The sequence below is a fragment of the Fopius arisanus genome, unplaced genomic scaffold (genome assembly GCF_000806365.1).
Source record: "Fopius arisanus strain USDA-PBARC FA_bdor unplaced genomic scaffold, ASM80636v1 scaffold00002, whole genome shotgun sequence".
NCBI lineage: Eukaryota > Metazoa > Arthropoda > Insecta > Hymenoptera > Braconidae > Fopius > Fopius arisanus.
In genome coordinates, this window is record NW_011887741.1 from 40,883 (window position 1) to 64,085 (window position 23,203).

Consider the following 23,203-nt stretch of genomic DNA (forward strand, 5'->3'; position numbering starts at 1 on the left):
CGTATGATTATGACACAGAAATAAATAAAATATTGAGAGATGAAATAATCAATCCATTTTTCATTGTATCAGAACACAAGAATTGGTAAATGAAATGAATTATAAACAATTGGGATTTTACAAACTAATTTCTTTTTCATTTTCCAAAATCCGACATCCGCCTACAAATTGACCTGTTGGCCCTATTTGGATAAATATACTAATTTCGGACATATTTCCGCAATTTTTTTTGGATCAGTTATTCTTGATTGTTCAAGGAAAATCGATCTAGATAATGAATGCTGACGGAAAAATTAATCAAAGAACATTTTGTGTTGGCAATTTCAAAGACTACAAGGAAAGTCTCACAAACGGATAAATAGTTATTATAGAATTGTTTAAAAAAATTCCTGCGAACGATCGTCTGTAATTATTGACAAGCAACAAACAAAAAAATCCGCCGCTGAAATATTTCATGGAATTCCAATCCCGTATTCCCGTTATTGATTTCAAATACCAGATTTATAAATTCCGTCTATTGTTATTTTCGAGGAAGATAAACGCATCTTTCCCAGGAAAAAAAATGCTGCAATTTATTATTCATCGAAGGACACATACTTCCTTCTCCGAAATAGATTTCGTCATTTGTATCGATTACTAACGTTTATTGTAGTACTTAAAAGTATTAAAAATTTGAGGGTTCATGTGTTTGATTGACGCATGACAATTTAGTAATTAAACAATCGTCGGTCTCAATTAAGACATCAACAGAGTAATTGTTAATGTTGCGAAGATTTTGATAATTATTTTATAAATTAAAGGGATTAGCAATTCGAGGGCGCATTTGGTTGGTTGACGAAACATAATTTAGCAATTGAGAAATGGTCAATAACTGTTAGAATATCAAGTTAAAATTTATATAAATCATATTGAACTGATTTATGATGATTACAAAAATGAATCAAATGGAGGGCTCCACGGAGTCGCCTCAGAGTTTGTATAAACATAAACAATGATTTCACAACAAACCATTGTAGGGTTCTTTCTTTGGCGACAAATATTCTTATGGTCTTTGTGGCTAGTCTTTAGTCTCTTGGAGATATTGATAGAGTTCAGACGATATTCTTCCTCATGCGATTTTAATAAAGAAATAGTGATTAGATTTTATTAACTGTGTTTTAATTAATTTAACTATCCCATTTCCAATAGCAACCATTGAAATATTAATTTAACAGAGTAATTGTTAATTTTGCTAAGGTTTTCATAATTATTCGAGTGAATGACAGAGGAAGTGGGTCAAATAGTAGGCGTCGAGTTGAGGTCATGAGGAATTGAGAATGGCAGTAAAGATTAATCGCCGTGGGACTCTGAAATATCAGAAAACTTCCATTTCCGTTTCTTTCAATTCGATAAATGACAGAGAAAAAGAGCCTCTCCAGAAAGCTGGGAGGAACTGGCTTCAGTCCTTATCAGAAATGACAGCATCGACCCTTTTAACTCGATTATTCTTCCTCTCTCATTCCCACGAAAAATAGATTATCGCAGTGAACTAGCAGATGAATCAAATTAAATTCGCGATACACTATACTGTGAAAAATGTTTTTTCACAAATACCATTTAAATTGTATAAAGAAACGCATGAGTTGACAATTGCAAAGAAGAGGAAAATTTCCCCTTTTTTTTTCGCATCCCCATGCCGGGAAAAATGGACTAATATTTTTTTGCTTTTAAGGTTGTTGCCGCGTGACAGTCCCTGTGAAAAGTTTATGCGGTGTAAAACGGCGGAGATTAAAGCGCAATCTTTTGACAGTAAATTTTTTCATTTCATTGACTGATTGTGTATAGACTCTAATATAATTACATTATATATATTCTATATCCTAATTATTTTTAATTATATTTATTTATCAATTCTCTGTAATTATTCTTCGAGAACAAAAGCGTCAATCGATTAAATTTTTTATAAAAAAAATTTGTATTTAAAAAACTATCTAGTCGTTGATTAACAAAAAATTCTCCATGTGGTCATTTTGCAGCTACTTTTTTAATTATTAACAATAAAAATTGAAACAAAAACTGCCGAGTAAATATTTTACACGATAACAACATCAACGAAAATATTAAATAAATTAAGTATTTAGTGATTAATCCGTTCATGAACTGCTCAATGGGATTCTCAAAAAATTAAAAAAAGGTAAATCATTAAAAAAATCGTAAATAGTAATGTCTATTATCGAATGAACTTGAAATTGTAATTGTCGACTGAATTGATTACGTAATTAAATAATGAAAAAAATTATTTTTTTTGAAACCATCAATTTGATATTTAATCTAATAATAACTAAATGATTTTCAACAATCCGATTATCATTTTAGAGAGATAATCTGCCATCCGAGAAAGATATTTCACAATTTTAATTGCTACTACAGTTTAAATGAAATAATGTCCACATTACACATTAATAATTATAAAAATAATATTCAAAAATAAATTTCAATCAAAAACCTACAGTGAACATTTTTTCATTGTAGAGCATTTTGCAAATATCTTAAAGTGATTTTAAAGGAAAAAAACGATGAATTTAACGGAGTAAAATTATATTCAGGAAGAATATTTAGGAGAATCAAGTGAATGAAGCCCGCAGGTATGCTATCAGATATCCATGAATTTGCAAAATGATGCAGACTCAGAAACGCCTCAACGATAATCGAACGTTAACCATAAATTGAAATGAATTTTATACTAAATTTAGTCTGATGTTAACAGGAAAACCGGCTTACGCCAATAAGAGAACTCGTCTCGTTTATTACATTCCTGAGTTTACTACTCAATAATCTGACTATCAGAGTATATTTTCATCACAATTGATCACATTTACATAATGATCAATATCATGGAATGACATTAATATGAGAATAGTCCATACGAATTATTCACTTTTCCCAAAAAAAAATACTGGAGCGAGCACTCAGACAATTCTCAATTAATTACTATGAAGCGTGCACTGAGAAAAATTTAGTAATTTAGTAAAAAATGTACTAAACCTATCCATTTGCGAGCAACAATGATCGTTTATATTAAATAAGATTTAAGGCCCTTTTGTTCAATTTTTATTTTTTTAGCCTGAAATACATTAAAATTTGGGATCAAATTTGTGTTGCGGGAGCTACGCGAATGGTTATAAAAAAATAATGAAAAAAAAGAGGAAAAATTATTGAAGGGCTCTAAAGAGCGATATTGTTCAAAAGGGTTCTACCAAGTTTACAAATAAATAATAAAAATTACGCAGCTTACCAAAATAAAATAATGGAGCGAGCACTCAGACAATTCTCAATTAATTACTGTGATTGCTCTTCAGAAAATTGAGTGACAGCTAGATGCAATAGTAAGCTACGTATTTTTTATTATTTTTCAGCAATCTTGGTAAATCCCTTTTAAATAATATCGATCTTTAGCGCCCTTCAATAATTTTTCCTCTTTTTTTTTTCATTATTTTTTCATGTCCATTCAAGTGCTTCCCGCAACACAAAATTGATCCCAAATTTTAATGTATTCTAGGCTAAAAAGATAAAATTTAAACAAAAGTCGACGATAGATAGTCCTCCCGGGCCTTAAAGCACTAAAAAATATTTTTCAAGCAAGTAATTTCAAATAAATTTTTAATACTAATTTAAAATTTGAATTTCTGCAAATCACCAAAGTTACAATTGAACTTCAAAATTTTAATTAGTTGGTTTAAACAAATTTACTCAATTCTATTTTTCAATTCAATAGTCTCAAAAGATTTTTTCTTCATTTGGGTAATGGAATAATATCAAATTTGATGACGTACGTAATTACTTTGACCCCCTTTTTTATTGTTTTTCTCTCATTGTTAATTCATTCTAGAAGCCGGAGTTTGTTGGAAACAGCAAGACACCTATAACTGTCGGGAAAAAGAAAGTTCTTTCAATCAAAGGACTTTATTTTCCTCCAAGTATTTTTAAATATGTTTCACCATAAACTTTTTCCCATTAATAAACCATCTTTCCTAATTCTTTCATATGACTTAGATAAAAAATGGGGTTTGGAGTTTATTTGACCGTTAAACAATTACCGGAATTGCCAGTTATTTTCCTCGAAAAAGTTTTCCCTTGATTATTTCCCCTGTCTGAATTTGGATCAATAAAAACAACGCATTTGATCTAATTTCAGGGAAGTGGTTCAGTGTTTTTATTTTTTCGTGTTTTTTTCGGATATTCCCCTGGTAGTTGCTAAGTAATGAATTTATTTGGTGAACAATTAAAATGGCATGATGAAAATCAACCGAATCTGAAAAATGAATCGATTTGGGGAGAATTTTTTACAAACTATTGAATAACAAATCGGCAAAAATGTTCCTCAAATAAATTGAGTTGTTTCCCGAATAGATTAAATGCGCCGTTTTGATTAGTTGAAATTCTGAGAGGGAAATAATTTAAAAATCCCTTTCAAGCTTGGAAATTAATCGGAAATTTCCCTCTAGGTTCCGTGTAAACACACGAGCTTCTCAACTTTTCCAGAAAACTCAACACGATCATTTGTTTGCTATAAACCAATCGGAAAATATCGGGAAATATCCGATAAATTAAAAACTCTCGTGGTACCACAACTGAATATTCAAAAAACAAGAAGAAGTGGGCCCTTTTAATTTAGTTGTCAAAAATAAAACTAATTAATTTCCAATTGAGACAATAAGATTCGTCCCGTCTCATTTGACACAGAAAGACTTTTAGTCAAGTCTAAGAAAATAAAGATAAAGATAATGTTTATGAAAATGTTTAAGATAATCATTGAGAAAAATGGGAATATCTCAGAAATTAGGATCGACGACCTCCATATGCACCGCATATTTTAATGTGAAGATGTAAAAACCAGAATAATTACCTTAACAAATGCAAGCTCGATCTTAAGTTCATGAAATAATTTAGCGTCATGTGTAGATTCTCTAAGACCTGCCTCAAGTCTGGCTCTCTCCTGTCGTAAGAGCTCGAGCTCACGCTCGAGCTCCTGCATCCTGTTGCTATTTTTTCCAGTACTTTTACCGTGTACCTTGGTACCCTTGACACTGTCCTTAACTTGCCAGTTAACGTTCTGTATATTATCGTTTTTTCCCTCAAGTGACGATACACTTGGTGCTTGTCTGGGATGCAAAGACTGAGCAACTTGTGGCTGCTGTTGCAATTGGGCTTGCTGTGGAGGTGAAGAATTCCCCGTTTGCTGTTGCTGATGGGGCAAATGGCTTTGCTGTCCTCTTCGAAACAGCGATTTGAACTTCATCATGGTCACTCGTCTACTCTAATTAACTCAATGCCCTTTTTTTTTTGTTTATCCTCTATTAGCAATCACTTCTACGAAGCTGAATCATTCACTTCACGTTCCTATTCATCAATCAATTGCTAAATATATCACTTCTATTTATTATTCTATTGTTGCTTCATTCAGCTGTGCAACTTGTTTCACTTCTTCAATGGAGAAAATCATCAGATCTTTTTTTTTCATTCAGTCAAATCGACTGGATTGTACTTGACAATTTTAATGCTCACAATCGCAGGGAAAAAAGACTTCTGATTACACCTACGTACTCGTCACAACGGAACGAACTCTTATCATTATTTTTCCAAGGAGATAACGATGAATCGAACGAACCGAACAATTTCCGAGGTGCTACGTATCATTTTTTTTTTTAACACTCGATTTGGTTTTGAGGTTTAAATAGAATTTCGAATACATGCATCGGCGGATTTGTCACGGATATCTGATTGCAGTTTTCTTTTGTATTAAATTATTTTTTTGTCCTCAATATTTTGAATATTTCATTCAATAATCATTACTGTCGCTATTTTATCAGCTGTAATTTTCCACGCGTTTTCTATTTTCTCGCTCGGTTCGATTTTAGATTTTTATTCTATATTTTAGTTTGTGTTATTTATATCTATATTTTTTGGAAAAGTTTAGACTGCAAGTGGAACGAATTATTATTGTATTTTTTGAATTGTCAAAATACCGAAATCTGGGGATTTCCAGAATATTTTATTGGAAATTAGTGAAAAATTAATTGGCGATTAAATAACACGAACCAGCGCGTTTGATCTCGTGGCTGTCCACAACTTGTTGCACCAAAAAATAAGAATATAATGTCACACACACCATCACTACCAAAAAAACTTGACTTTTGCCTTCACGTTCACGATACTGGAGAAAAACCAGTATTAAACAAATCACCGGAGTGCAATAATTAGTCCTCCATGAAGATAATGAAGAAACAACTAGAGTTTGATTTTCCCCACCGCCGGGTGATTCTCCTCCACTCTCGAAGCATCGCGGGATTAAAAAAAAATGCACGAAATGTCGATTTTAAAAAAATATATAACCAAATAAAATTGGTATTTTATACTCGTACGGTACTTCTGGTGCATCCAAGTCGGCCAGGTTTTGAGAACAGATTGGGTGGGGATGAATCGTAAGAGGTCGTTCACGGCAATGAAACAACTTGCAATGAAACAAGTAACGTAGCAACTACATAACCAAGGTGTTGAATAAACTCATTCATTTTTCCATAAATAACTGACTAAAAAAAACGGACAAACATGGAATACACCGCACACCGCGACAACCGATCCCGACTGTTCAACACAATTTTCACGCAATTGTTCACTCCTTCGCGATTTTTGAGAAACGATAAATTATTGTTGAATTTTCCTCAAGGTTACACTTTTGTTTAAGTTTTACCGTTTTTTTTTCAGATTATTTTACAGATATTTAATGGATGAAATGAGAAGTTGTGGTGAATGGTGGAGAGTAATTGAATGCGGAGTGTTCGGAACGGGGACTGCCGATGGGACTGAGAATTTTCTCGTTTGCTCGACCAGCTAGCACAACTGGTGTGTTTGTGTCTCTTACAGGGATCTCGTCTCTTTGTTATTTTATCGGGAGAGAGAAAGAGAGACTGTGGATTGACCGGGAGATTGGAGAGGGAGTGGGAGAGAGTTGAGAGACCAACTGCCAACAGAGGGCCAGTATATATGTAATATGTACCAACGGGCCCACATCGATATTGCCACTCACCGTTTGCATGTGTTAAATGTGTACTATGTCTCTTACACCAATTTAAGGATCCTTCGGTCATTCCGAAATTTTACACTCTTGGACAATTCTATGGTGAAGTTGTTAGATTTTTGGGGATTTCTTCAAGTACTAAATTCACTTTTTCTATCCTAGGTTTTATTTTTGCTTCTGGAAAGGGGACTTATCGTTTTATTGCAGTAGCTGGGGAATACGAAAAGGGGATGTCCACGAATCTTGTATTTTAGGGACGCAATGTTTTGCGGAAAAGGAAAAACTTCAGGGGTGGAAATATTGCTGAGCTCAAAGGTTATAAAATAAGGACCAAGGAGGTGAGTTAATTAGTCTCTCGTGAGTATCTAAAGAGCAACAGGACCTCTTGGCTAGAGCAGAGTCAGAAATTGTTCCTGAAGAATAACTGGTACAAGTGAAAATACAAATCGATGTGTTCATTATTTTTAATTCCGTAATCAGAGAGAAGTAAAGCAGGATAAGTGCGTTTCGTTTAAAGGTTATTTTTAGTCAACATCTCGAGATTGAAAGACAACAGATAACAAAGGGTTAAGGATTTTTTCATGCTTGCCTTTTTTGTGGCTCTCATCCTTCTGTATAACAAATGTTTGGATGGAAAATTCGCCATGTTCCGTCAATTCCGAGAGCTTGGCTAAAATCTGGCCTCGAAAATATACACTTATCTTGGTTTACCACTTCACAACGGAATTGCACTTGAAATTTTAAAGATAAAGAACGTTTTAACAACGATAAGGTGACGGGAAATTTCGGCAGAATCCTTCTTTGATGAATCAGTTGATATTTTTAGGCCATTCTGGTGATTCCCAATTTTTGCAGTTTTAAATCATTGAAAAATTGAAAATTACAAAAATTCAAGCAATAATTTTCAAGAATTTACGTCTTATTGACAATTCAAACGGATTTGATATTGAGTTTTCAAAGTCAGTATAAAAATTCAAGCTTTTAATTAAAAAATCAATTATATCTTTTAACATGAAAAATCAAGTTTTCTTGAATTCTCTAGACTAATCAGATTTAATCAAGTTTAATGGCCGCTCTTTATTGTAATTGACTGAAATTTCAAGAAGTTTTCTATGAGAACCAATTGTCAATATTCACCAATCATAATGAGGGACTTCTTATCCTTGTCCTTATTTCCTTATTTCCTTATTCTGAAAGTAGAAAGACAAAAACGAAGTTCGCCCGAGTCGAAATATCTCGAAACGCGTAGGACTAATTCCTCATTGGTCAACTCCAACCGCCAAATTCAAATTCGGCGCACGGCGTGCGCAGTAGGTCTCGTCTAGTCTTATAAGGAATTGTCATATTTGGTACGACGGAAAAAATTAAAGAATGTCACTTCGACAATCTTGGAGCACTCAAGAATTTTCCACTAACGGTTTTTGTTAATAGATTTTAATTTTATGATCGAGGGGCGTCAAGGAAGGAATTCAACAGAAAAACCTATTCTACTCTTTTGAATATAAGTACGTAATTCTCTGGGTGCTCTGCTACGTCTGCTACAGGAATTTTTCGATGATACATCAAGGTCTGGGTCATTCAAAAATCTTAAACTAACGGTTAACGTCAATCCATGAACCGATGATAGATGATGACTGATTATTGTCATGTACTTATGAGGCAAGGCGCACAGAACAATTTATTATAAAAATCTAGCGAATTCATAAAAGTATGAATAGATATATTATTTCGAGAGGAGACTCTTTGATGGAGGAATTAAAAAGTTTCATGTGGAGGTACGGGTCGTTCCCGAATAATTAACCAACGGTTGATGGTAATCCTTTCAGGAATGATGATAGATTCGTAGTTGAGGGGTACCACCTATTAAAAATAGAAAAATCGGTAGAAAAGTATAGCGAATTTATTGGAAGAGAGATACTTAATCCTCAGAATACTTTGTTCGCTATAATACTGAGGATTTTATGTAAGTTTTTAAATGATTCTAAAATTTTTAATTAACCGGTCATAATGATAGATTCATAAAAAGAATTTATTAAAATCATCATGCACGATAAATTAAAAAATTCTGTTGGATTTATATTCTGTTGGAAATATTCAATTGAAAATATAAATCAATCCGGATATTTCAATATAATTTATTTTTCTGGTACTTTCTCTATCGAATTTTCACATTTTAAATTCTGCAAGTTTTTTCTTCCCATTTTTCTTTTCTTCTCGGCAAGATTAAACAAAAAACTTGAACTAAATTCTATAGAAAATATTTGAAAAAAGTAAGTTATGTAGAACAATTAATATTTCATGTCATCGCGGTCGGTAAAACGCGTTTCTAATCTCGCTTCGCTCGTATAAAAACGCGTTTTCGGCCACAATGACATAAAATAGCATCATAGCCACGGCGGAAAAAGTGATTCTGACTCATGCGCGTTATAATCCTCGTCTCCGACTCGGACTATAAAATCGCATTCGTCAGGTTCCCTTTTTCCGTCCTAGGCGTGAAATATACTATATCGATTTTTTCTATTAAATAGCTTCTAGTGAGTATTCCAATAAAACTATCCAAGAATTAATAGAAAGTTTGATAGTCACCGATCAGAATTTTTGAATGAATTCATTAGATTGATCTCTTGATTTTTTTGTAAAACGACAAGACGCCAGTTTTTCATGGATAATATATTCTTTTCATTTCATCAAGCATTCCAGACATTTAAATTCTAAATTCGTTGACTAAAATACGAGAGATAAAAATTCTCTGTAGACATTTCCGTATCTTAATTCAATCTGACGATATTCATCAGAAATTGGATTCATTGTTAATTAGAGATATCGTAGTTTATCATTCTGCTACTGAAGTTTTAATCGATTCTTTTCATCATCGCCATTCCATTTTCCAGAAATAAGCTCCACGAATTTTTTTATATTCTAGATTTTCCTTTACTCAAGAATTTCACTAAAAAAAATCACTTACTCCTTTTTAATCGAGAATTAATTACTGTTATTTAATATTCTCAATTATTGTACGTCACAAGAAAAATTTTAAAAAAGTAAATAATTAAAAAAAAATAACAATAATGCATATCCTCGGATGTGCTTACATTTAAAACATAATTAAACAATGAAAAACACGATTTTTTTTAAGCATCAATTTGATATTAAATCTGACAATAATTAGATGATTTTCAACAAAATGCTTTTCATTTTAGATAATCATTCTGTAATCTGCGAAGGAAATGCGTCATTCTTAATTACTACTGCACCAATTAAAAAAAAAACTCGTGGGTATTACCCCAAACACCCCAATACGTTAATGCAAATTAATTATTAGCAAAAATAACAATACCATATATAATAAAAGAGGAATTCACTCGTTAGTATCATTCTTGCCATCACTATAATTTTTTTTCTTTCCAACAGTGACTCATTCCCATGTGTTACGAGCTGTTAGTATATTATTTGTTATTATTTGTTATTTGTTGGTTGGTTAATTCATGGTTGAGGCCCCATTTGCGTTCCAGAAAATGGTTGTAAGTGTCCTTGAAATTATGCGGAAATCGACAAGAGGGGAACATACATTTTCTCCACGCAATCGAGCTGTACTTGCTCAAGGTTTTCTGCATATATATATTTTTTTTTGCTCGAGTTTGATTTGGTTGTACATGCACTTTTATTTCACTCGTAGGAATATGAGTGGACTTCATACATCAATGGGTACAGTAATATCTTGGGCATGTGTCAGGTAATGTTAATGGAGTTTTCATTCTTCACTGGACAGGAGTTGAGCCATTAAATATTGATGGTGAATGGTCTCGAAGATGATGAGAAACGATGGACCGAGTTAACGGTACGGGCGTTATTTTAGCTATTAACCCGGGGTTAAATTATAATCGCGGGAGAACCAATGAATATAAGAGTTATATTATGCAATTCTGTCCATTCACAAAAAAAGATGTCATTGATTGTTTTTTTATTCATAAAAATGTGGGAGTATACATGGAATTTGATTTCATCATTACAGTGGAATAGTATATTTCGTTACAAGTGCGGGAAAGGAATTTTTCACGTGTAGGAGGTTTTTCGAGTAACTCGTATAATTCCAAAGTATAAAGCCAAAAATTACTCTTCGCACGAATTGTAGACTGGATTTTTCAACGCAATGTGCAGAAAAGTGAGTTTTTACTTTTAGGCACGACGTGATGGAAATAAAATTATTTAAGCAGTAGTGATCTATATTTTCTCACTTCTTGTTTTTTTGAAAATTTTTGACGTGAAAAAATCGACTGTTTTTAGGTTTCATTATTGTTTAATGAAGCGGAAATTTTTATAATCGTGAGCGTATTTTTCATATTTTTGGTTAAGCTTTGTGGATTTTCTCAAAATTTTACAAAAAAGAGAGAGTAACATACGAGAATATTTTTTGGATGAGGCATTTGACTCTGCGGAGGAGGTCATTATAACAGGCTGTCTGTCTCTGAATTAAGGTTGAATGCGAGAGGCTATTCACTCCATAATTGAGTGATAATCTCGAAATGAAGTCCGTGTGACGTAATTTCAGGGTTGATTTTAGTGATTTAGAACGAAAAGATAAAATAAAATTATTCAAGTGACAAGATTCGCTTCATAAATTAAAAATCAATCATCCCAGAAGAAAAATTTTCAGTAAAAATTACCTAACCGTTTGATAATCACGTGTTATAATTATTATTATTTTATTTAGTACCTGTTTTTATTTTATTCTATTATTATTTTATTTAGTAGCTGTTACCAAACTTTTGGACAATACTTCTCCAGGCCAGATAGCTTCTACCAAGCAGTTGAACAATTTTTATTATTAAATTTAGAACCATTAGCTAGTCGTTTGGGAACAATTACCTAAAAATTATATACATTTTCTCAAATGGTTAGATAACTTTTACAAAACAGTCGACAAATTTTAGTCAGTGGTACATGGAGAGAAAAATTCAATAAAAATTGCGTGCCTGTTCCGTAATCTTGTATTCAAAACAGAATTCACTGAAAATTACGGAACAGTTTGGCATTTTTTCACTGCACCTTCAGGAGAAGTGCGGAAAGTTTCTCGAATAATAACTTTTTCGAAAGGAAAAAATACGACTTTATAAACAATATATACATTAAATTTTTTCCATTCAATAAAATTTCTTGATTTCAAATGACATCGATATCGTAAAAATGATTTCATAGATTTGGAATCAGATAATATTTATAATTTCGGTCTTGACCTACTAAACTATAGTCTAACGTGATTAGAAATTGATTAGAAATTAAGGAAAAAATGAAATAGCAACAAAAAAAATAGCAACAAAAAAAAGGAGCTGTTCTCGTCGATAAATGGAGGAAGAGTTTCATAGCCATTTAATATTATTCAATTTAATACAATTATCATAATTGCCAAGTTATTTCTATAATTTGAACGACCGCCAGAAATTATCCGTGAGTCTCCCCCACCTAGTGGCAATATCTACTTCAGCATAAATAATTTAAATCCCAGATAATTACCAAGCTACCTTGAGGTTAACACTGTTTGATTGAATAAAGATGGTCGTTGATGAGGTCAACGTAGGTGGTACAACTTAAGATTACATACGATTATGAAACTAGCTGTGTGCTATTTATGAACAGAAAACTACGAGATTTGCCAATGGTTTAGTATTAAAATGCTATTACACAAGGGTATGACGCTTCACATTACTCAAATGCACGACCCACACGGAGAAAATGAGACATTAAAAATGTCTGTCCGCACATAGTAAACGGTAGCCAAGTTTGGTAAATATTACCATGCGCATGGGATACCGTAATAGTTACTACGGGGTATGATGGTATTGCTGGTATACATCTCAGTGGTATTGGGACAGTAATAATTATTATTGAAATATTTGAGTACATATCCTCCATTGTTAATGGAGACGACGGCAGTCATTACGATACACATGGCAATTATTGCGATGGTCCATATTACTATGTTACTAGGTTGAAACGAGGGAAGAATCCGCGTATTGTAACTATTACCTATAGCATTCTTTGTTGACCTTTGATAACTATCCTGGAAACATGGCCGTATTACTATGGAACATCTTACGTATATTATTTTGTAATTATAACTATCTTGTATTTTATAAACTATAATATGGTCCTTCTTAGTATTTAATCAGAAGTATAGAAATAGTACTGATATGAAGCATGTGTAAAACCATTTTACTACGCATAGTATTCTCCCCTCCGGTCATGGTAATTTTAACTATTTAATTTTCAATGTGCAATAATGCTTAGTACTTACTGCCATGATGTTATTTATGTATGCGTAATTGTGTATGAGAAATCTCATGGTTTGGAGTCAGTAAAATACTGGCGCTTCGACGAAAAACCTGAAAAGAGAGATTTGATGAATAATGGAAGACACAGCGAAGGTCGTGTGCCTCTCTGATCTTGATATCAGAAGTCCTATGTGAATTTAAAATGGAGAGGCTTGATTCTCTTCGTTGACGTTCTATAACGAAGTTGTGGAAAACGGGAGGGAATAGTCATAAATTTGATACTATGTTACGTGGTGAATGTCTCTCAAACTAGTAGGATTAGCTGACGAAATCCCTAATTATCGAGATAAGTTACAATATCCAAAATTATGGATTGAATATATAATGTGAATCACCTGTAGCTTTAAGGCTCGGGTGGATTATCTATAGATATTTTCTATAGAAAAGATAATTTACTCCGAAATTCGAATTCTTAATTACTTTGGCAATTAATCGTTTTTTTTTCAATAATTTTTAGCTAGCGTTCTAGCGGTTGTCAATAACTAGTCCGCTAGCTAACAATTATCGGAAAAAACGATTAATTGACGGAGTAATTAGAAGTCCCAATTTTGGAGTAAATTATCTTTCCCAGACAGTCCATCCGGCCCTTAAAGCATTTTCGCCACAATTTATATCCAGAAAATAAATCCCTTGAAGTTACAACCAGTAACAGCGAATCGTTCAGTGTGTGTTGCGAAATGCAATTTATGAGGTTTCCAATGAATTAAATTATGAAATGAAAATCTTAAATTACGAGTCTAGGCACGTAATTTACGATTTTCATCTCATAATTTACGAATGCAAACCTCATAATTTACGAGGTGAAAATGCGAATTTACGATTGTATTTTTTAACTGGGAATTTTTAACATTCACAAAGTGACACGAAATTGCTGTGGAATTCGTAATTGAAGAATCAGTTAATTTCTAACTATTCATTTTATATACCTCTATTGTCAGGTGTATTGCATTGAAAACCCATAAACAGGTTGAAAACTCAGGTAATAATTTTTACCAATTTTGGCACCTATTGGAAGTCAAGATTTTCCGCCCTTGGAAGCAACTTTCCACCCTAGAGTGGAAAGTATTCACTTTCCTCCCGCTTTTCAGAGAGAAAAACTCTAAATTTCCTTTGCAGACATGTTGGAAAATAGCATGTGTACCCCGGGCGGGAAAACACCGACTTTCCGCCCTTGATGCACAATGTCCTATTACACTACAAGAGCTGAAAAGTATTTTGGTAACGGTATTTAGTATTTGGCGCGGATTCTGGTGAAATATGTTGCGAAAATATTGTTCAGACCGTGTGGCATATGTTACTTTATGTTACGAGGCCCGATTAACCGAGTATTTTTATTGCCCAAGGGAGGTAAGTAACAAGAAAGCGATAAGCGGCCACTTACCTCCCTAGGGCAATAAAAGTACACGAAGAGAAATATTCAGTGAAAATTGCGGAACTTTTAATTCGCTTACCGATTACGGATTCGACTCAAAAAATTTAAGGGACCGTATCGTAATTTTTCACAAATAATTTAGATAAAAATTATGGAACGCCGCAGAAAAATTCCGTAAATTTCCCTACAGCCACATTTCGGCCTGGAATTACGGAATTACTCTCCGTGTACGAGGTTAGGACGGGCCAAGTGAAACGATCGTTTAGCAAGAACACCCCAATTTTCTTGAATTTTCAAAACAAATGAGACTTTTAATTAACATTTTCAATTAAAATTGAATTCAAACTCACATAATCGAAGATTTGCAATACATTGTGACTGAATTTTAAAAAAGTTTCTAAACAACATAATTAATATTAAAGACATTAAAAAATGTGAAGATCTGATATCAGTTTTAAATAAATGCCTCATCCCCAAAATTATATTTTCATTCCAGTAATGAACGATTTCTCAAAATTTTCCAAAACAACCAATTTCTTGAAATTTGACGTGCCCCAAGAAATATTAACAAATTATTGTCAATAATTATTACAATAAAAATATAAATGATTGATACATATTTAGAATTTCGGTCGCCCTTCACCATTTCTCTTTTCCATAAATTGTCTGTTCAATTAATGACAAAGTGGAACAACTCCGCACACCCAAACACAAGAAAATCCCATTTGCATAATTCACCATTTTTTAAACACCTTTTTGTAATCTCTCTGGCAAATGACTTTTATCAGTGATTTACTACGGAATTACCATGCACTATCATGCAGTTATCCTTACGCCATTTATACCGTGCCGATGACTAAGTCGAGACCAACGAAAGCTCAAAGTTTATTCAACGATACAATAACGTCAATCATTGACTCGTGAAACGAGAATATATTAATAACAACGGAGTTTATCATCTTATCTCGTCGGCTCGTTGTCTTTCATAAATGAAAACCGATCATTGCCACGACTCGATGCGCGTTACGAATAACGGTGTTATGCACTGTTGGCCACGGGTTATGGCCATTTACCATACGTTGCACTTCATCAGAATAACGAGTCAACAGGAGAATATTTCCGATGAAGCTTGAACACCTCAGGAAAATATCCTATTTTTTCTTATAACAGATGAAAAATGGTGGAAGTCATGAAGACGGAAGACAAAGCCCCAAAGCATGAGAAAGAAGTTACTGGAGGCTCTAAAAGAAGAAGTAGATGTAAAGTTGGGCACAGGACTGGCGAAAATAGAGAGGGTGTTTCAGAACTATGAAGAAAGGAACCGTGAAAAGACTACGGACTGAAGATATAGGAAATTACAATTCTTGCTGATATCCAATCATTTTTATTGGAAATGGGAGATATAAATAATACTATAAAGCCGTGGATTAAACTTAAATTCTTTATTCTCAAAAATGGCACGAGGAAGATGGAAATGGCACGTCTGTACTCTACGGAAATCTCCAGGAGACTAAAAACTAGTCACAAAGACGAGAAACAAATCCGTCACCTAATGAATGAACTCTCTGTTCTTTCTTCCTCAGAAATCATTGTTAATGTTTATGTAGCCTGTCAAGTGACTTTCAGTCAACATCCATATCGATTCATTTTTGTAACAGTCACTTAAAGAATAAATTAAACTCAATAATCCAACAATTTTAAATCAAAAGTTCATAAAACGTGTGATATTAGAATAAGAATACTGGTACTACCAATATTGTTATTTGGTTTATAATAAATAATCTTAAAGAGAGTGGAAGGTGGGAGCATTTTTGGACAAGGTTTGTGTGGATGTAAAACTGAAAAAGTAGCATCAAAGATATAAACTATCTATATATCTATCTAGTTTCTAGTCGAGTTTTTTTCAAACGAGAAATGTTTACTAAAAATTACGTATCCTCTCCCCAATTTCGGAGAAAAAAGGTATTGCGGACCTTCTGCACCTTTGTGGACAAAATTAAATCAAGAATGCAAGAATTTTGGGACAATATGACAATCTCTCATAATTATTTGCATTGACACTTCCACTACTTTTATAATTATTGATTACTTTCTCATTATCAGAGCGTTCTTTTAATGAATTGCTTCTGGATACAATACTTTCATGATAAAATTAATCATCCATCGTAAATATAGTATCGTGTTTTTTAATGAATCAGCTCGAATATTATTCGTGGTATCAATTTACGGATGCAGAATTAAAGGAATTATCTGAACTCCACAATTTATCATGTGCATCACTTACGGTGCCTACGCAGATACCATCGATGAAAATATCTGCATGGTATACTAAATACGACGCGATAAGATATGATACGAGAAATTAAAATCATGTAGCCTAACCCGCATGACTTGTATGATATTAAGCATAACTACGATATGACTCGGATTCAATTAGTTCTGCTGTTCCTGAAAAATTACGAAACCGAAATGCGAGTAGAGCTGAAATATTTATGTTTTCATACATTCTTGAAAAATAATACGGAAATGCCATGAAAAAAAAAATTGATTTTTTTTTCATTTGAGTTCGAAAAGTTATTAACATATATAGAATCACTTCGCATTCTGTTAACAAAGTGGTGGGCTACTCAAAACTCCCAGATTTTCTCGAGAATTTGCACTATTGGGAAATTTGATATATAGGTGTTGAAATTAGATATATAGTTATAGATAATATTACTAAACTCGGATCGGTAATATATAGCCTCAAATTGGAAAGATATGTTCCCAAATCGAGAATGAAAATTCTCCCAAATTCCCGAATTGAATTTACTTTTTTTTTGCGTAAACATTAAACACATTTATTTATTTCCCTCTGTACTTTGTTCCCGCTTTATTATTCTTGTTGTTGCTGCATCAGTTGGCAAATTAATCGATGTAAGGAAACTTCACTGATGATACGGAATTTGGCCCGGATCTTTATCATCATTATTGTTATTATTTCAAAAAGTAGGTCTACTTCATGCCGACATTTTTCACTTGAATTGAGGGCCGAGTTTGGCTTGATTCCAACCCATTTATCGTAATGAGGTGAATTATGCTTTGGAAACTAGTAATTTATAATATGAACTGGATAATTTCCGGTTTAGAGATCATAATTTATGTTTTGAATTCATAATTTTCTTTATTGAAACCAAAATTCACGTTTTTAAAGTTCTAATTTATCCAATCGGAATAATCGTAACTTTACGGTTACTGTTTTCTATGCGGGCCAATCCAGAATTGAAGACTTGGAAATAATTTAAAAAAATCGAGAAGATGCAATAGGTATTAAACTATTGCGCAGAAATACGAATGCATCAAACGAAAAATAATATCATTATTCCCAATAGTCTGGAGACTATTTGGCCGAGCATATCGTTTCGTTACTTGATCTCCTCTCGTGGCGACAGAAATTACGTCATACTGAGACATGCCAGTGGTCTTTGAAACAGTCTCTTCTTATTCTTTTCATCCATATGTTCCCAAGTACAAGTACGGGACAAAGATTAACCCCATGTCTATAGTGTTAATGTTCTTGAAGATCATGTGGTTCACAAATGGGTATGAATATTACCACATAAAAGGGATACAATTTAAATATTTTGATGCTGCATGACAAATTGTGAGGTTCGACAGCGCTACTACTTAACGCTGTTGTGTAAAATATTTATCCCACCGTTTTGTTTAAATATTTATGGTGTGTAGTTAAATACAGTCTTTCCATTTGAGATTGTCCGTTTTGGAATTGAGATTTTTGAAGTTTTGGTAACGTTTTGGAGCGTCACGGATTAGAATTTTTTTATCAACGTCTCATTAGCTTTTTGAATAAAATTGTTTGGGGTAGAAGCCGCATCATTGAATACAGCCAAGGAAAAATTAAATCGATTGACCGTTACATTTTCGAGAAATAATTACCAAAAGTTGATATATTTACATAATTAAGAATTGTTAGAAGGAAAAATATATAGTTATATGAAAATCAAAACGGGTGATCAAGTGATTCGACCACCGAAGCCCACGAGCAGCCGCATTGGCACTTCTGGTTAGATAAAAAAATTGGTTTTTTTTGGCACTACTCGAACCCCATGTTAGATCTTCTCACCTGGCGAGCGAAAAGCCTGAGCACTTAGATCTTTGCATCGAACGACCGCGTTCATCTTCACCATCGGCCAGCAGGAGCCACAGCGATCTGAACAGTCACTGATGGTGAATTTTTCTGTTCCTGTAAGCCTTACGTGATGGGAATGAAAAAGGGAAATTTTTCATTTTCGACTTATTTCTCCGCTTTTCCTTTTCTTCGGCGTAATTTCTCCTCTTTTCCTTTCCTTAAGGGCTACCCCCACTTCGGTTGATTTCAGAGTAGGAAAAGGGCCTTTACGACCCTGGTCGATCAGGCCTATCACCTTATACAATGGGCTCTCGTCTACCTTTTGTTACGCACTAATAAAGGTTGGGAGCACGATTTGCTCTCAGAGCAGAGGTCGTCCTGCTCTTAGAGCAGAGGTCGCCCTGCTCTATTCTAACTCCTAGGTTTAAGTATTTACGTCACCAGTCCCGCCCTAACCTCGTACTTTTAGTGCCTTAGGGAGTTAAGTAAAAAAGAACGCGATTCGCCGCCATACTTATCGCCTTAGATTTTTATTCGCCCGTCACAGGGCAATTAAAAGACGTAGTCAGTCGGGTAACATGAAGCACCATATGCCATACGGTTTGAAGAGCATTTTAGCGACATATTTGTTCAGAATCCGCGCTTTTGAAGCGGATTTTAATAAAATTCGGTTTCAACACACTTTTCAGATTTTGTCGCATAATTTTTAGTACTTTACCCCTTCTTTTTTATTTTAAACCACAAAAAACCGGAATATATCGGACGCATTTTAATGTCCTAGTCATAAATCGAATGCCGACGGACTATATAAAGATGCACATTCTACGGTTCCTGCAGAATAAGATTCAAAATATTTTTTTACGAAAGTCGAAACCCCTCATATTGGTAAAATGAAGTTCTTGAAGTTTTCTGTTGTCTTGTTGTTCATCTTCGGTATCATCGAGATGGCCCATGCATGTAAGTGACTTCTAACTCCATTTCCTCATTATAATAAATTTAAAAATATTTTCAAAAAATATCATCCTCTCTATATCGATGAGTACGAAGTATTTGGTGCAGTTGATAATTCAAATGAGCAATCGATGTTCTTTTTCAGAGGGAATGAATATGAGTTCATGTAACGATCTGTGGTATTTTGACTTTCTCCGTATTCTATGGATTCTAATGTACATATAATAATAATAGTTATTTTAATAATTATTATTTTTCCTCTTGCAAAATCAGTTATTGCACTAAAACATGCATTTTCGAGAAAAAGAACCATTATGTCATAGGCCGTTTACTTAATGATAACCCGTTAATTTAACCACAATAAATACTATAGTTTATGTTCAGACCTGCATTTTCTAAGTATTCAAACCATAATCTATTTGATTTTTAAAGAGAACACAAGATGTTGGTATCTTGAAATTTGATATTATTTTTCTCAAAGCAAAGTTTTTTGCATTTTCAACTTTGAAGGTCTGTAACTACGCGGTCTTTTCTTCTAGCATGACATGTGACCTCTCAAAATGTTCCAAATTTAATTACGTACACACCTGAGATATATATAGATAAGTCCAATACCGCCGCAGTGGACTCTTTTCATGCAGACGTCCCCATTTGATTAAGTTCTGCACAAAAAATTTATTTTCCACTTTTTCCATCAGTTTCCGTATGGCGTTGGATGTTCGGAAATGTGTGGAAAGAGGAACCATGTCAGGAAAAATGCTGTCCGATGGAATTCAAGGGGTACACCCAGACAATATGCCAATGCTTGTAAGTTAATGAATCTGTAATTTCCAACCTGGTTTCATGGTGAGACAAATACTAATTAATGTATTACTTTTAGAACACCCAACGGCAGAATAGTGGAATACCATATAGATGACGAGGGCAAGTCGTAATCCAGTGTTATCTACCAACATCTGTTGATGAAAGAGCATTACAATTTCTGTTTCTTCTTGATTTAAACTTAATGAAAATAATTGCAATACTATATTTAACATGAATTTATCGTTCTAAAGATGAATTGCGATTTTTGACTTGAACTTTTTGATAAAAACGTGCATTCCTCATGCTAATAAAGAATACCTCATAGAACAGGCATGGGGAAAGTCGAACCATGGAGCGTCACCGATTGGATTTTTTTCATCAACAGCTCATTAGTTTTTTAAATAAAATTGTTTGGGGTAGAAGCCGCATCATTGAATACAGCTAAGAAAAAATTAAATCGATTGACCGTTAGATTTTCAATAAATCATTACAAAAAGTTGATATATTTACATAATTAAGAATTGTTAGAAGGAAAAATATATAGTTATATAAAAATCAAAACGGATGATCAAGTGATTCGACCACCGAAGCCCACGAGCAGCTGCATTGGCACTTCTGGTTAGATAAAAAATTGTTTTTTTTTTTGGCACTACTCGAACCCCTTGTTAGATCTTCACACCTGGCAAGCGAAAAGCCTGAGCATCTAGATCTTTGCATCGAACCACCGCGTTCATCCTCACTATCGTCCAGCAGGAGCCACAGCGATCTGAAGAGTCACTGACGGTGAATTTTTCTGTTCCTGTAAGCCTTACGTGATGGGAATGAAAAAGGGAAATTTTTCATTTTCGACTTATTTCTCTGCTTTTCCTTCTCTTCAGCGTAATTTCTTCTCTTTTTCTTTTCTTAAGGGCTACCCCCACTTCGGTTGATTTCGAAGTAGGTGAAGGGTCTTTACGACCATGGTCGATCAGGCTCATCACCTCATACAATGGGCTCTCGCCTACCCTTTGTTACGCACTAATAAAGGTTAGGAGCACGATTTGCTCTCAGAGCAGAGCTCGCCCTACTCTATTCTAATTCCTAGGTAACCCAGCATAGTACACTTCAGTGTTTTATTCCATACAATTCGATCCCATCCTCATTCGGCCCTATTTTGACGGAATCGGTCAGTCAAGTTAGCCCTTGGGGATCACCTTAGAAATTTTTTAGAAACTTTTTAGAAACTTTTTAGATCTCATCTCCGATTGGGGGCTAGTGTATCAGTGAAATCAATCAATTTCTTTTCTTAATTATAATTACCGTTGAACTCTAGTCATCGATATTCAAGAGAATTTAATTCAGTTATTCATTTTTTTACTCAGGTTTTCCGCTACCACCGACCAAAAAATGCTACGTAAATACCTCTATTACGTCTTAAAGGATTTTTTCATGTGTTGTAGATTAGATTAGATTCGAACATAGAAATAATAACTACCACGAACAAAAATTGACCAGCAACATAGCGATTTGACTAAAATTCGTACTTTGGAAATATTTGAATTGTGGGCAAGTTACGGGTTCTTCTCCTGCAATTACCTTTGACTAGAGGTTTAATAGTATTTCGATATGATTGCGGGGAAGTAGTTACGTCACTCGGCCCGCCCTAACTTCGTACTCTTAGCGCCCTAGGGGGGTAAGTAAAAAGGAAGGCGATAAGCGGCCACACTTATCACCTGAGATTTTTATTTGACCGTCACAGGGCAATTAAAAGACGTAGACAGTCGGGTATGATAAAGTACCATATGCCATACGGTTTGAAGAGAATTTTAGCGACATATTTGTTCAGAATTCGCGCTTTTGAAGCGAATTTTAATAAAATTCGGTTTCAACACACTTTTCCGATTGTGTCGCATAATTGACTATTATTGTTCGTACTTTATTTCTTCTTTTTTATTTTAAAACAACAAAAACCGGAATATTCCGGGCGCATTTTAATGTCCTAGCCATAAATCGAATGCCAACGGACTATATAAAGATGCACATTCTACGGTTCATGCAGAGTAAGATTCAAAATATTTTTTCACGAAAGTCGAAACTCTTCATATTGGTAAAATGAAGTTCTTGAAGTTTTCTGTTGTTCTGTTGTTCTTCTTCGGTATCATGGAGATGGCTCATACATGTAAGTGATTTCTAATTCCATTTCCTCATTATAATAAATTAAAAAATATTTTTTTTAAATATCATCCTATGCATATCGATGAATACGAAGTATTTAGTGAAGTTGACAAATGAAACGAGCAATCAATGTTCTTTTTCAGAAGGAATGAATATGAGGTCAAGTAACAATGTGTGGTATTTTGAATTTCTCGGTATTCGATGGATTCTAACGTTTATATAATAATAATAGTCATTTTAATAATTATTATTTTTCCTCTTGCAAAATCAGTTATTGCACTAAAACATGCATCTTCGTGCAAAAGAACCACTATGTCATAGGCCGTTTATTTCATGATAACCCGTTAATTTAACCACAATAAATGCTATAGTTTATGATCAGACGAGTATTTCCTAGGGATTCAAAC

The 23,203-nt window shown here is 33.8% G+C and overlaps 1 protein-coding gene across 5 annotated transcripts in view; it reads right to left on the bottom strand.

The window, feature by feature from the left end:
• The window catches only part of spdi (split discs), a 28,663-nt gene extending 13,026 nt beyond the window's left edge, over positions 1–15,637 (bottom strand). Inside the window, exons 1-3 of one of the 5 annotated variants that reach the window (XM_011303019.1) lie at positions 15,566–15,637; positions 14,313–14,589; positions 13,350–13,437 (exon numbers count right to left, since the gene is read on the bottom strand). In XM_011303019.1, coding sequence (XP_011301321.1) covers positions 13,350–13,397 — 48 coding nt within the window. In that variant the 5' untranslated portion in view covers positions 13,398–13,437; positions 14,313–14,589; positions 15,566–15,637. Of the gene's footprint in view, positions 1–4,885; positions 6,850–13,349; positions 13,438–14,312; positions 14,753–15,565 lie in introns of those variants that run through there. The other 4 variants (XM_011303027.1, XM_011303009.1, XM_011303001.1 and 1 more) reach the window with 4 other exon arrangements.
• Between the last annotated feature and the right edge of the window lie 7,566 nt (positions 15,638–23,203).